The 14,376-nt window shown below is 38.2% G+C and overlaps 1 protein-coding gene and 1 long non-coding RNA gene across 2 annotated transcripts in view; both read left to right on the top strand.

The window, feature by feature from the left end:
• The window catches only part of adgra1b (adhesion G protein-coupled receptor A1b), a 203,894-nt gene that overhangs the window by 177,934 nt on the left and 11,584 nt on the right, over window positions 1–14,376 (top strand). The window contains exon 17 of the mRNA XM_085368918.1: window positions 1,128–1,273. Within this exon, the coding sequence (XP_085225044.1) occupies window positions 1,128–1,273 (146 nt within the window). The remainder of the gene's footprint in view (window positions 1–1,127; window positions 1,274–14,376) is intronic.
• Window positions 2,789–12,328, top strand: LOC146620324 (uncharacterized). Its single transcript, XR_014906657.1, has 4 exons — window positions 2,789–5,314; window positions 7,037–7,069; window positions 11,083–11,242; window positions 11,462–12,328. It is a non-coding gene; the product is annotated as an uncharacterized LOC146620324 (long non-coding RNA).

Here is a 14,376-nt window from a genome sequence, read left to right as displayed (position 1 = left end):
TTTTGTTGCCATTTGATTGATCGTGCAGTTGCAATAGCAAAACAATATTCAGGACATTAATCAGCCAGTAACAATCACAGGTCACGCTCCGTACGTTAATATGAGAACCCCCTCCTCCCCCATTAAAACCATATTTAAAGACACACTTGCCTTCTGTCTGTTCTTGGCACTAATGAAGCTCTGAAGAGTGTGGACTCTGAAGCTGTGATTGACTTACCACCCACTCTCTGCTCTCTATAACCAGCTCAAGGACGCTTCCAATTAGCATCTGGACTGGTAGCTCGAGTCCCTAGGCCTTTCGTGCTGGAGAGAAGCCATTTGATTGGGTACCTCAGGTTGCCAGTACATCATGAACGCACTGACTGGTTGAAGAAAAGGCTCAGTGCATTTTAGTATTTAGTATTTATTTATTTATTGTCATTGTCAAGAACAATGAAATTGCGTTTGGGGCTTCCATACAACCCAAAAAAAAGAAGAAAATAATAAATTTTAATCTTCTGTATCCATTCTCCTTTCTGTCTTTTTTTGCAACTGTCATGTCTATGCTCTCTGTCTGTGAGCTAGCAAAGCTTTTAAACAAAGTTAGATTAGTTTCCCCATTCAAATATAATTCATGAATATTAAAACACGAGGAACGGAGATATGTGTACAGTGCGTTTTTGGAAAAACAATCACACGCTGATAGTTGTCAACGTGACTGACATTTATATTCAGGTTTGTTATTCACGGTGCACACCTCATGTCCTCTAACTCAACTGATAAGGAGCTGCTCAGTATCCACCAGTATAACCTCACTATGCTGCTCTTATCCTAGACAACCTTGATGATTCAATAGCACTTTTTGAACCTGTCTTTCCGTCATTCTACTATTGTCTTTTAGTGGAGGATAACACAAAGCAGCCAGGTCTTTAAGGAAAACGTCTGTGGAGACACCCTTGGAGTGACATTGATGGTTATTTTCTCAAGAGGAGTGGCAGCTCATCCTGAACACTTTTCTTCTTTGAGTTACAGGGATATAATGAAGTCTGACATTTTTCACAGAGACACACTTTACAGTATTATGTATAAGCAAAAGTTCAGCAAAGTCAAAGAAGTAACTTGATGCACCCTCCGTCACCCAATCTCAGGTCGGGGTCGTGCTGCACTACTCGTCTTTGTCAACCATGCTGTGGCTCGGGGTGACGGCGAGGAACATTTATAAACAGGTGACCAAGAAGCCTCCACAGAGTCAAGACAGTGACCCGCCTCCGCGCCCTAAACAGCCCCTGTTGAGGTAAGCACAGATGTCCTCGCAACCCTTCCCAACCCTGAATGCCGCTCAACAGAAAGTTCATAAACATTTGTGCACACATATGTGTTTGTGTATGTGTGTGTGTGGTACTTTTCTTTGGTCTTTTTTGATTGCTTCATGTGTGCCTTTAGAGGACAAGGACGGTTCACTGCGCAGTTATTTGCTTTCTTATTTCATTTTTTTGTATATACACAACTTGACCGAGGCTGAGATATACTGTCATAGTAGGTTTATGCATTCACATTTTGATGAAAGAAGTCTTCAGATGAGTAAAAATACAAATACAGCGATGATCGATATACTCAGTTATAAGGGTCCTGCCCCAGACCCCTGGGTCTTATATTGTGTTGTCTATTTTATGTGTGGCGCACTATACAATGATTAGCACTGTTGATTTGGTTTCTACTCATCTTTTTGTATGGAGTTTTTCCCTGTGCCCTCATAGGTTTCCTCCAGGTGGTCCAGTTTCCTCCCACTGACTAAAAACACAACTATTGGCTTGACTGATGATTCTAAAGGGCCATGGATGTAAGGCCGATAAAGGGCTTAAACTATATAGAGTAAAACGCTGTATCAATGCGTGGTTAAATGTGGCTTGTAATCTAAAGCTCTTTGACTGATCAGCAAGGCTGGAAAAGCACTTCATAAATAGATTTATATTTACTCCCAATATTGTGTGACTTTGAGGATTTCGCACATTAGCTTTCACAGTTGTTAGAACAACAAAGTCACACCATAACATAAACTTGCTAACAGATGGAGGCAGTGGTAGACCAGGACTTTCACTTCGGAGTGAGAAGTAGTTTTTCACAACCAGTTTTTTTTCCCACTGGCTTTATAGGTGGAAGAAAACCTTTTGCCAGTTTCCCATTGTCAGCAGTACAGTGGTTTGTAAGAAACTATGGATAAGTACCTTCATGCACCTACTAAAGCTAACAGCTAACAATATGTGGCATATTTCTGCCCAGCCAACATGTATATATGGGCCCCACCTGGTTTTTGCTCGGGCTGGATGGGTACCATGTGGGCATGGGCTCAAACTGGGCTTTTTGTATGGGGCCTACTTGGGTTCTTCACATTAAACCCATATGGGCCATCCCAAGTGAGCACTTTTAGTAGGTCCTAGCTGGGTCAAACATGGGAAACACTTAACTTGGTCCAAAATGGGAAACACATGTAGGACCCACTTGGGTTTTCCACCTGGGATAGACATGGGCAAACACAGTCATTTAAGGATAGGCTGTTGTTGTGTGCCCCAGGTGGGGCAAAGTTAGGTAATCAATATATGTTTTAGTATCGATGACACAGGTGGGCCCCACCTGGTCAAACTAAATGGGTCGCACATGGGCAAATGCAAGTCAGACCCTGAAAACATGTCTATGTGGGCCCCAGGTGGGGCAAAGTGAGGTAATCAATATATTTTTTTAGCACTGATGACATAGGTGGGGCCCACCTGGTCAAACTATATGGGTCACACATGGGCAAATGCAAGTTAGACCCTGAAAATATGTCTATGTAGGCCCCATATGGGTTATGTTAAGTTAATATGGGCATATATTTTATGTGGGCTCAAGATTGTTTAGTATATATGGGACCCACTTGGGTTTCTCACATGAAAGCCATATGGGCAAAACCAAGTGGGAACATATAGTAGGTCCTGGCTGGGTCAAACATGGGAAACACTTCACTTGTTTCAAAATGGGAAACACACGTAGGACCCACTTGGGTTTTTCACCTGGGTTAGACATGGGCAAACACAGTCATTTAAAGAAAAGCGTTTGCTGTGTGCCCCAAGTAGGGCAAAGTTAGGTAATCAGTATATATTTTTTAGTACTGATGACACAGGTGGGGCCTACCTGGCCAAACTATATGGGTCACACATGGGCAAATGCAAGTCAGACCCTGAAAACATGTCTATGTGGGCCCCATATGGGTTATGTTAAGTTAATATGGGCATATATTTTATGTGGGCTCAAGATTGTTTAGTATATATGGGACCCACTTAGGTTTCTCACATTAAAGCCATATGGGCAAAACCGAGTGGAAACATATAGTAGGTCCTGGCTGGGTCAAACATGGGAAACACTTCACTTGTTTCAAAATGGGAAACACATGTAGGACCCACTTGGGTTTTTCACCTGGGTTAGACATGGGCAAACACAGTCATTTAAAGAAAAGCATTTGCTGTGTGCCCCAGGTGGGGCAAAGTGAGGTAATCGGTATATATTTTTTGGTACTGATGACATAGGTGGGGCCCACCTGGTCAAACTATATGTGTCACACATGGGCAAATGCAAGTCAGACCCTGAAAACATGTCTATGTGGGCCCCAAATGGGTTGTGTTAAATTAATATGGGCATATATTTTACATGGGCTCAAGATTGTTTAGTATATATGGGACCCACTTGCGTTTCTAACATCAAATCCATATGGGTGGGCATCCAATGTAGGTCCTAGTTGGGTTAGTGATGGTAAATGTGTACATTGGTTCAAAATGGTAGCACATGCTTATGTGAGGATTCTTCTTCTGTGAAGAGCCTGAGAAAGTGTTATTTGAATAAAGGAGGATTTATTCCAAACAAGCCCATCACAGATTGCGCACAACCCAGGGAGTTCTGAAAGTCAAATTGTAAAAATAATCTCAAAAGAAAGTATGAACATAACTCTCTTTTATAACCTGCAGACGGCACCCATGTGGTACCATTCTCTAAGAAATCACCCTAACTTTAACATATTTGGCACAACCTCAGTCTATCACTTTTGCTACCCTTACGTACAGTCAGATGTTCTTGACCCTTCATTTTTGACCCTCTCAGTATTTAGCCTTGGCTAGCAAATGTACTCAAAGTCCACATTGAGACCTCAAGATGTTATGTGTTATCAGACACTACAACCCAGCTGTCAAGTGAGACTATAGGAACTTTGGTGTTTTTGAACATTCAATGTTACTCAAAACACTCTGCACACTATTCCAAATAACTGGTTTGAAACTGGTTACTTTTTAATTTTAGATTTCATTTTATGTACTTAATGTGAACTCTGCATGGTAGGCTGCATGGTGAGGCTCAGATAAGATAAAATAAGGACTTCATGATTCTTCTTAGGTAAATTCACTTGTCACAGCAGCAATAATAAGTGATTAAAACGGACACAAGAGTAGAAAAAAAGAAAAGCAAAAAATACGAATAAAAAACCTAAGATAAAAGTGAATTACACAGACAAAATCCAGATTTGGCATTTGCAAATTAAGGATTACTGGTTGTTCAAACAATTAAGACTATTTACTTGAGCAAACATGCAGTTGAGGATTTTTAGTAGATCAGACACACTCTACTGTATTAGAGAAAAGACAGTTAGTTACATGGAAGATGGAAGTTTTGGTTAATCAGATCCAGTAAAGCTCCTGAAGTATATTACCGATCTGTTAAAATGTTACTCTTCAAACTTGTGCCCTCAAATTATATAACCAGAAATAATTTATATTTTCTTTGAACTAGTGGAAAGGAGAGGGAATGGGGTCTTTCAAGCAGTCACACTTCAACTGTGAAACTCCCTTGTCCTTATGGTGTATTGACACTATTGAAACTTTTCAAAACCAGTCTAATGTTAGAAGAGCTTTTAGGTAAACTGTTATTCTTCTTCTTATCATTATTATATTTTTATTAATTATATTTTTATTATGATGTTGATTTGGGTGACACTTTTTGATAAATATTATATATTACTTTTTAAAACATATTAACCATCCCTATGCTTAAAAAACTTTTAAAAATAAAATTGTTCTTTTAAACTTGTGCATTGTTTGACTTTTAAAATTTTTGTATCAGGTGTAAAACGACTTTTTAAATAAAGTTGTTTTTAATGTGAGCAGCTCCTATTGGCTCGTTTAAAAAGAGGGAGGAGCAGATTGCACCGCCTAGCGTCTAGTCTTCGCGGTCTTTCGTCTGTTGCGCCTTTTCTCTCCCTGGTGTTTAAGAACGTGGAGGACAAAAGGATACCAAAGAATCGAAAACTATGACAAAGGTAAATACTTAAAGTTTGATACGTTTTCATCAATGGTTATTTTAGTAACTTTCTATAGTCGTCCTAAACGGTATAAGGGGGAGAAGCATAACATCTTTAGCTAGCAGGTAGAACTGGGTTAATTTGCTGCATTGTCTTTGGCAAACATAATTTAAAGTTAATTAAAAAACTCTTACTGCCTATATTCTACTCAATAAAGTTCATCTTATCTTATTCTGTTTTCATTGCACCATTCTCTCTATACAGTTTTTGAATTTACACACTATAACGTACACGGCAGTTTTTTTCTGTGCTTCTGCAACTGTTTCTTGGGTTTTCCTATAAGGTTTTTGTAATTAATTTAAAAAATTTATATTATTTTTTTGGCTTTAGTGGATTCCTGCTCAGCTAACTCGGCCATTATGCACTAACCAGTAAACAAAATGGCTGAACAGTATCTTAAATGTCTGAACATGAGCTAGTCATACCATGTTACGTAATATTCATGTGCAGTGTAGCAAGGTGATTGTTTAAATTACAGGAGTAGATGCCTGCAGCTGAAACGGTTTTCTGATCTGAATACGGTAATGTTACCAGATATGCATTGTACTATGGGAAAACGGTGGTGGATCAGTGTGTAAAAAGCCCCCAAAAGAAACACACAGCGTCTTTAGCTCAAACACTGTCTGATCACTCTCTTAGATACTGTGCTGTTCCATCTAGTTATTGGTTACTGAGAAATGTTAGGTCATTAATTAATTAAGAGAGTGCAGCTGTTCAGATCAGATGGTGAAGTAGGAAAATGCAGAACATGTTATTATAGCTGAATGCTGTGTAAAATACTAGTAATAAATCTAACTCCCATTTATGGCTTTTACTACTGTGGGGCTAAATAAAAAATTACAGACATAATGAAATCTGCTACAATTACAAAGCTTAAGTTTAAAACAATTATTATATATTAAGCATTTTTTTGCTCTTTTTTTTTTTATTCTTTTTGCTAATAATGGACTCAATTTTATTATCAACTTCAAAGACCTATTAAACTTTTAAACCATTAAATCCAGGAAATTAGATGCCCGTAAATGTACGAGACCCTCTTTATGTCTAGTATCCCCAAATATTTAATAATCCTTTCTAAAAGTACACAAATTTTGTTCTTTTCAATTAAATATTGCATGTTCAATGTATTCTTGAGCAGGTAAAAATTCCACTAAATTAGTTTTTGCATATTTTTAAGTATAATCAAATTTTTATAGTTTGCGAGTACTTTTAATTTGGAGATTTTGCCACTTGATTTGAAGTTTGGATAGTGCTTTATAGTAATTTGTAAATGTTTTGAACTCATCTGGCTTCTTAATAATTTAATAAAAAATTAACAAGCCATGTAATAATTTGAAAACCACTAGGGACCACTTATAAAAAAGTAATTCCTTTTTTACTTAAAGGAATTTAGGATTTATGTCTGTCAAGTCATTTGTTCTGGCATAAGTCACCATTTTGATATATCTTCCTGTGACTTTAAAGTCTGTCAGCTAGTTAGATACATTTTTGCACTGCTAGTGTTTGCTGCTTGAATTAGTCAGTTTATCATATAAACACATGCAGTGCCTTTCAAACTTTTAATTACACTGTTCATTTTGTGCATTAGTAAGAGAATCTTTTATATTGAATTATCCTGGGAAAAAACAAAAATGTTTGTATTTTCTCATGCACTTTCTTTCATTTCCTTATCACGTTTAGATTCTTCAAGATCACAAGCACCATCTTTGACATGTAAGTAACTTTCATATTATTTGTATTACTTATTATTATTATTATTATTATTTTTGAAAAGTGATGGTCTTTGGGGCATCCTTTTTTTTTTATTGGTATTAAGTATATATATTTATTTAGGCACAGGAGGCAATGATCTATTTTAAAATTTAACATTTATTTAATTTTCATCTTTTATGCTAACAATAATGCCAACAGTGTTCTCTTCACTTGACCCACAACTCTGACAGTTTTGGTCCTCTGCTCTCCTCACAATTGGCTGATTTCCATCTGAGCTGCTACTGTCAACTGCATTAAACTGATTTTACATTGCCTTGTTATTCTAATCTTTATCTGCGTTTTGGACTCCAAACATTCACACCTGCTGTTAGTAACCAGAGCTCACAAGAGTGTAAGGCGTGTAGTTCAATAAAGTGATCGATGTGTTCACTAGCTGATTTCAATAAACCGGTAACTTATCAAATCCATATTTTATAGGAAGTACATTACTGATAAAAGTGGTAATAAACACGGTAACCAATAAAAATTAAAATTTCCTGTTATAAAAAAAAATACTGCTGTGAGCTCGGTTTTCTAACACCAGGTGTGAACATCTACAGTCTTTAAGCGCTGGTAAAGATTTAAAAATAAAAGCATTCAATAACATAACATTAAACAGTAAATTAGTTTGATGGTGTTGACTGCAGCAGCTCAATGTTAATCAGCTGATGGTGATGGAAGCAGATGAGCGTTTTTCATCATGGTTGTTAGTGATGTGTTGGTCAAAACGAAACGGCTCTTTGAAGTGAACGACACAAGCGTGTTTTTTTTCTTTCTCTCACCCTCTCTCTCGCACTTTTTTTCCGCTTCACTCTGCACGCGAGCCTTGTGCTTTGCGCTGGGAAGAGGGGGGAGGGGCGGTTGTTACACACGCAGTAGCACAGTAACAGAGCAGGAGGGAGAGAGAGAGAAAGAGAGCCAGGGACAACAACTTCACATTAGAAAGGTATAGTAATCATCCACAACTATTTTCAATTGCGGATGATAAAGGATTCAGAAAGTTTATTCATGCAGGCCCATATGACAGAGAATGTGCATCTTCTGTTTGTTTTCATATTATAATTTATATTTAATTGTGTTGTGGTTTGCAGTGTTTTGTGTTGTTTCACTTTAAATTTGTTTAAAAGGAAAAAGCTGAAAATTTAAATAGTTAAAAGTTGAAATGTAAATAGTTGTTTTTTTTGTATTATATGATTTATTTATTACATTTTATGTGGAGAGAATAAATAAAAGTATATTTATGGTGGCTGCTAGAGACAAAGCACGTACAAACCCCAAAACACGTAAAAACTCCATAGCACGTACAAACTCCAAAGCACGTACAAAACACAACAGAAGTGCTCCAGGATGCTAGGCACAGTGTTGAGATTTTGTTACCTAGTGGCTACACAAGCCAGGAAGTACCAACGACCGGATTTGGTGTGTGGTAGTAACAGGTAAATGAACAGCTTTTGGAATTTTTTATGAATATATATGAGTGCTTGTGTATAAATACACAAAAAATACACATATGATTTCAATTGTGTAAATTAAGTGATCTAGATAGCTCTGTTTTGGAAGTTCAGTTGACGCTAGAAATGGGTTTTGGAGTTTGTACATGCTTTGTCTCTAGGGGCCACCATATATATTTATATATAAACATATATAAATAAAACCACGTTTCTTTTTTTACATTAGTAATTCCTTTTGTTCATAATTTTATATTGTTGTTAATAATAAATTAATTAAAGCAACAAAACAACCTGAAGAGCCGGTTGGGAGACGAAAATCCCATCACTAGTTGTGTAATATGCTGGTATTGATATGATCAAAAATGAACTGAGTTGTTTCGTATTCTATAGAAATTGTACATCTAATTAATAACAAGGCTTTCTGCTGATGTTATTAATTAAAAATTTATTGTTTTATTTTTAAGCAACAACTTTTTAGCATGCAATCAGTCCATGCTGTACAGGACAGATTTGTAAACTGTGCATACAAAAATAGACTATTTTACAAAATTGCTCTTTCAACAAATGTAAATCACAGCAGATTTTTTTTGTTGTAGGTGCACTGTCACAACTAGAAATGTGGGGGGAAGTCCTCAAAGTTGAAGGCAGAACAGGAAAATACATGGAAATAACAATTTTCCTTTAAATGGTAAATGGCCTGCATTTTTATAGCGCTTTTCTAGTCCCTAAGGACCCCAAAGCGCTTCACACTACATTCAGTCATTCACCCATTCACACACACAATCACACACTGGCGATGGCAAGCTACATTGTAGCCACAGCTGCCCTGGGGCGCACTGACAGAGCACATCAGTAAAGGTCGATCTGGATACTTGATAACTGTTGGTATAGGTATGACATGAATTTGAATCTCCATTATCACAGGTTTTAATTGGGAGGGAACATGCAGATATACAGGAGGACTATAAACAGCAATTCCTATTGCATACAACTGTTTTAGAAAATACCAACAACACTGTTAATTTATCACTTGCTGGTCTATAGACTTTACAGTGTGGATGGATGGAAAATCCATCTGGCTCCACTCTGGCTGAATTGGTGCTACAAACAACTCTGCGCTCGGCTTTCCTGGCTGTGTGTGGATTTATACTTACACATCCAAATTTTGACCCTATTTTTCTTCCTTTCAGCTGATTGGTCAATTTCATGTCAATCACCAATTAAACAATCCAATCAGAGAACATCTCCAGAAGTTGATTCTGTTCATCTGGACGTAGCATTTTCAGTGGGAGAAAATGCTGCAAGCGCTACGTCCAGATGAACAGAATCAACTTTTGGAGATTTACTTACCTGGATGATTGAGCATGCATCAAGACAATCAGAGAACAGATAGGTTTGGCTGTTGGAGGGCTGCATTACGGAGCTTCAGGTCCTGGAAGAATAAATTCCCTTTTACATACCAGACCAGCATTTTTCTTCATTAGCACAAAGGAAAACAGTCTGTGCGTGTCAGAGTTCTGTGGTTTTTGTGTCACAGGGCTTATAATATGTGTAAAAATCTGGCCAGGGACCATCACATCACACTGCTATCATATTTTTCTGTTGCTATCATGTTTCTTTTCTGAGATGTTGTTACTTTTATGACAGATGTAACGAGAAATCTTCCAGAAAGTTAAATTTTTTATTCTAATCAAATATTTGATTCTGATAACAGATAAAGATTTTTTTTTTTTACTTTTGTTCTGCTATTTCATAGTTTATACAAATTTTGGCCAATTCCTATTTATTTTAACCCTTTAGCCCCCAAAAAGTCGCCAGCGACAGGTTTTTCCAAACCTGTCTCGTCAAACCTGAGCTCTGCCAGCACGCCTGGACTTTTAGAAGAAAAGAGATGTCCGAAAATAAACCACAGGGTCAAATACTTAATTTTGTTCAGTGTTTTAGAGTTATTAATTTGAATTGACTAATTTAAATATTTTATTCATGTACATTTTGATTGCCTTTAGTAAAAATGGCAAAATTTCAATTTCTTTTTTCTTTCTGTTATTAATCCTTGATTACATTCATATAGTATACAGTAGAGGAAAAAACCTACCAGACCTACCAGTTATCCTGCGTAACATTATTGGGGATAAAGGGTTAAGGAAGCGCAATTAATTTTTTTAGTTTAGCTTGTGTTTACTACCATTTTTTTTTTTATCACCACACAGTAAACATTAAGTAATATGTAAAGTGTCCATTTATCCTCCATTCCGGTCCATTATCTTAAGCTTAGGCTGCTGCCCCTCGACCCAATCCGGTACTAAGTAGAGAGGCCCAGACTTCGCTCTCTCCAGGCACTTGGCCCAGCTCTTCCGGGGGAATCCCAAGGCATTCCCAGGCCAGCCGAAAAACATAGTCCCTCCAGCATGTCCTGGGTGTTCTGGGTCTCTTCCTGGTGGGACGTGCCCAAAACACCTCACCAGGGAGGCATCCTAACCAGATGCCAGTATCTAATCTGTCCTTTTTGTATGTTCCCCTCAGGTTGCCATGGTAGCAGATACAGGGGAAACAAGTGTAGACGATGCCACAAGAAGGATGATGAAATTCCTCATATCACCTGAGCTGGCTGTGGAGTACAACATGCTTGGCCGACATGGGGAAAAAAAGTTCAGAGATTTGCGTCTTTTTAATGTTGTGTATGGTAAGTTAGTTTCACTTGAGACATTTGAACTTTAGAAAACTAAACTTTTTTAATAAAGTGTTTGAAAGTGTAACTGAGATTGGTTATCATGCAATTTGTATATATTTTTTGAGGCAATAAAGTGAAATAAACATTGTTCTTTGAAAATCATCACCAAATGAAGTAAGCTAAGATTAACTTTACTTTGGCTTGCCCGTTTTTCTTCTTCTTCATTTGCAGAGGCACTGAAGAATTATTTAACATCAAAAGTCAACTTGCAAGAAGCAGAGAAGGCTCTGTCCAAGTGGTTCAGTGGAGCTAAAGACAGAGGAGGACCGAGGGCTGCAAGGGTACAAAATAGACTTACGGCTCTGTAAAAAAACAAACCCTGCTGATTCAAGATAAGCTTTTGAGTTTTCCATCTGACTTTTTCCCCATGTTGCTACAGTTCCAAATATCTAAGGAATTTTGCTGTAGTTTGACATTTCTAGTTTTTAAACGTTTACGCACTTTGGAATACAGTTACGTAAAATCACAGTTGTTGGACAAAATAAATGTGAAAAATGTTGTTTTGTGTACCCTCGTGATTTTTGAAATGGTTTTATTTACAAACTAGATTTTGTTTGCGGTCAGCTTTAATATATTTGGTGTCTTTGTGTCACAGAACCCGTATTAGCCGTCTGAAAAATTGATTTTGTGACTGTTTTACTACATGGGGCCCACTCAGTGCCAGAACTTAGTCAATTCAAACTAGAAATAAGATGCAAATACAGAACCCACTGCTAATGCCATTCCAACTTTTTAGCTCATGTTTTCCTCATGTTGTACCCACTAAGAACTTGAAAAATGGGGCCTAGGTGGGTTTCAGTGTACTTTGCCCAGTTGGGGTCCATTTAGTTCCCAGATTTTACCTATATAACACCGAGATGGGCTTATAAAATGGGGCCATTATGGAACCCGCGGACAATCCCACTTAAAACCCACTTTTTAGCCTATGTGGTACTCACATGGTACCCACAAAACAACTTGAAAGGTGGGGCCTGGGTGGGTTTCTTTGTACTTTGCCCAGTTGGGGTCCATTTAGTTCCCAGATTATACCAATATAACACCGAGATGGGCTTACAAAATGGGGCCATTATGGAACCCGCGGACAATCCCACTTAAAACCCACTTTTTAGCCTATGTGGTACTCACATGGTACCCACAAAACAACTTGAAAGGTGGGGCCCGGGTGGGTTTCTGTGTACTTTGCCCAGTTGGGGCCCATTTAGTTCCCAGATTTTACCAATATAACACCGAGATGGGCTTATAAAATGGGGCCATTACGGAACCCGCGGACAATCCCACTTAAAACCCACTTTTTAGCCTATGTGGTGCCCACATGGTACCCACAAAAACTTGAAAGATGGGGCCCGGGTGGGTTTCTGTGTACTTTGCCCAGTTGGGGTCCATCTAGTTCCCAGATTTTACCAATATAATACCGAGATGGGCTTATTAAATGGGGCCATTATGGAACCCGCGGACAATCCCACTTAAAACCCACTTTTTAGCCTATGTGGTGCCTACATGGTACCCACAAAAACTTGAAAGATGGGGCCCAGGTGGGTTTCTGTGTACTTTTCCCAGTTGGGGCCCATTTAGTTCCCAGATTTTCCTAACATAACACCTATATGGGCATTTAATATGGGGCCATTACGGAACCCGCGGACAATCCTATATGGGGCCCATTTTTCAGCCCATTTCCAAACCATATGGGCCCCACATATAAATGTTGGCTGGGTGATAAGCTAACTTTGCAGAGTTAGCAACATAGCATCCTCTATACCAGCGGTCCCCAACCTCCGGGCCTGTCTGTGAATCGTTCGGTACCGGGCCGTGAGAGTTGAGGCTCAGGTGTGAAATTTATGGTTTTCAGGGTTTTTATCGTTTTTTATCATTATTGTTTTTAATCGGTTTTATCATTAACTCAGTTTCTCTGGGTCTTTCCCCGTGTGTTATGAATAAATCTTCCTTTTTTTGTTACCGGTACTGGTTTTATCCACGACACCTTAAAGGCCGGTCGGTGAAAATATTGTCGGACATAAAGTGTCAGTGGCGCAAAAATGGTTGGAGACCGCTGCTTCATACCCTTTGAGTTGGTGGGATAATGACTATTGCTAGCTTGACATGGACACAGAATAAAATTCTTAGTGGCTTTTAAATAGCTAAATATGTGTTTGTCAGATTACTCAGCCATTCCCTTGGGCACGTGTGAGCTACGTGGACTTTACTGTGGAGTAAACTTTTGCATCTTTGTGTCTCACACTAGTTTAGGCTCAGGTGTTTCAAAGGGGAGAAACTGTCATGCAAGTGTTGCATAATTTATATGAAAATAAAACCCCAGTTGGTTTGCATTATTCAACATCAACAGCGAGATGGCTATCAAGACTTTCTGTTGATACACTTTGCATCACCTTATTGATTTCTCACACATGTCTTGGGTGTTGAATAGTAAGGAGTGACTTTATGTGAAAACTGATAAACCACTGATTAGAGAACTTTAAATTCCTTGTAATCAGCCAATTTCCTGAAGAGAGACCACTTAAAATGGATAGAGGTTGTTGTTAGGGGTGACATTCAAGGTTAATATGAATATGTAGTATACCGTCAGTCATCAGCAGCTCTCAGTAGGGCATTTCCTGAATTTCCCCACTGAGCTTGTCTGGCTAATCAACTTGCCTGATATTTTCAGGACATTAAGAAACAGCCTCACTGAACTATAGCAGACTGACCAGAAAGTGTTTTGATCTGTTTGCTAGAATCATTGCAGTCACCGCCGCAGTCTTGTAATCTCTAGCCCAGAAACACTGGTGAATATCTAAGTGTATTTGTAATGTACTTTATTAATTGTAAAAACACAAAAATAAGGATTGTGACATAATTCAAATAAACATTTAAAAAAGAAATTGACCTGTAACACTGCCTGTTATACTTCTTCATAATATTTATGTATATCGGGAATCACGGACAGTATGAACAACTGTGACAAACAAAACGCAGGCAGTGTTACAGGTTAATCAATGGAGTTTCACCTAAGAGGCAAGGGTTTGGTTCCTATGTGAAGACAAGAGTCAGCATTGACTTGATTTGTTTAAAGCACCTGCAGCTCCCTTGTG

Source organism: Diplotaxodon limnothrissa, linkage group LG13, assembly GCF_057381915.1.
Source record: "Diplotaxodon limnothrissa isolate DT_005_m linkage group LG13, D_limnothrissa_male_GT1.1, whole genome shotgun sequence".
Lineage (NCBI taxonomy): Eukaryota > Metazoa > Chordata > Actinopteri > Cichliformes > Cichlidae > Diplotaxodon > Diplotaxodon limnothrissa.
The sequence above is the reverse complement of the archived record's forward strand: the minus strand, read 5'-3'. Positions and strand labels throughout refer to the sequence as shown.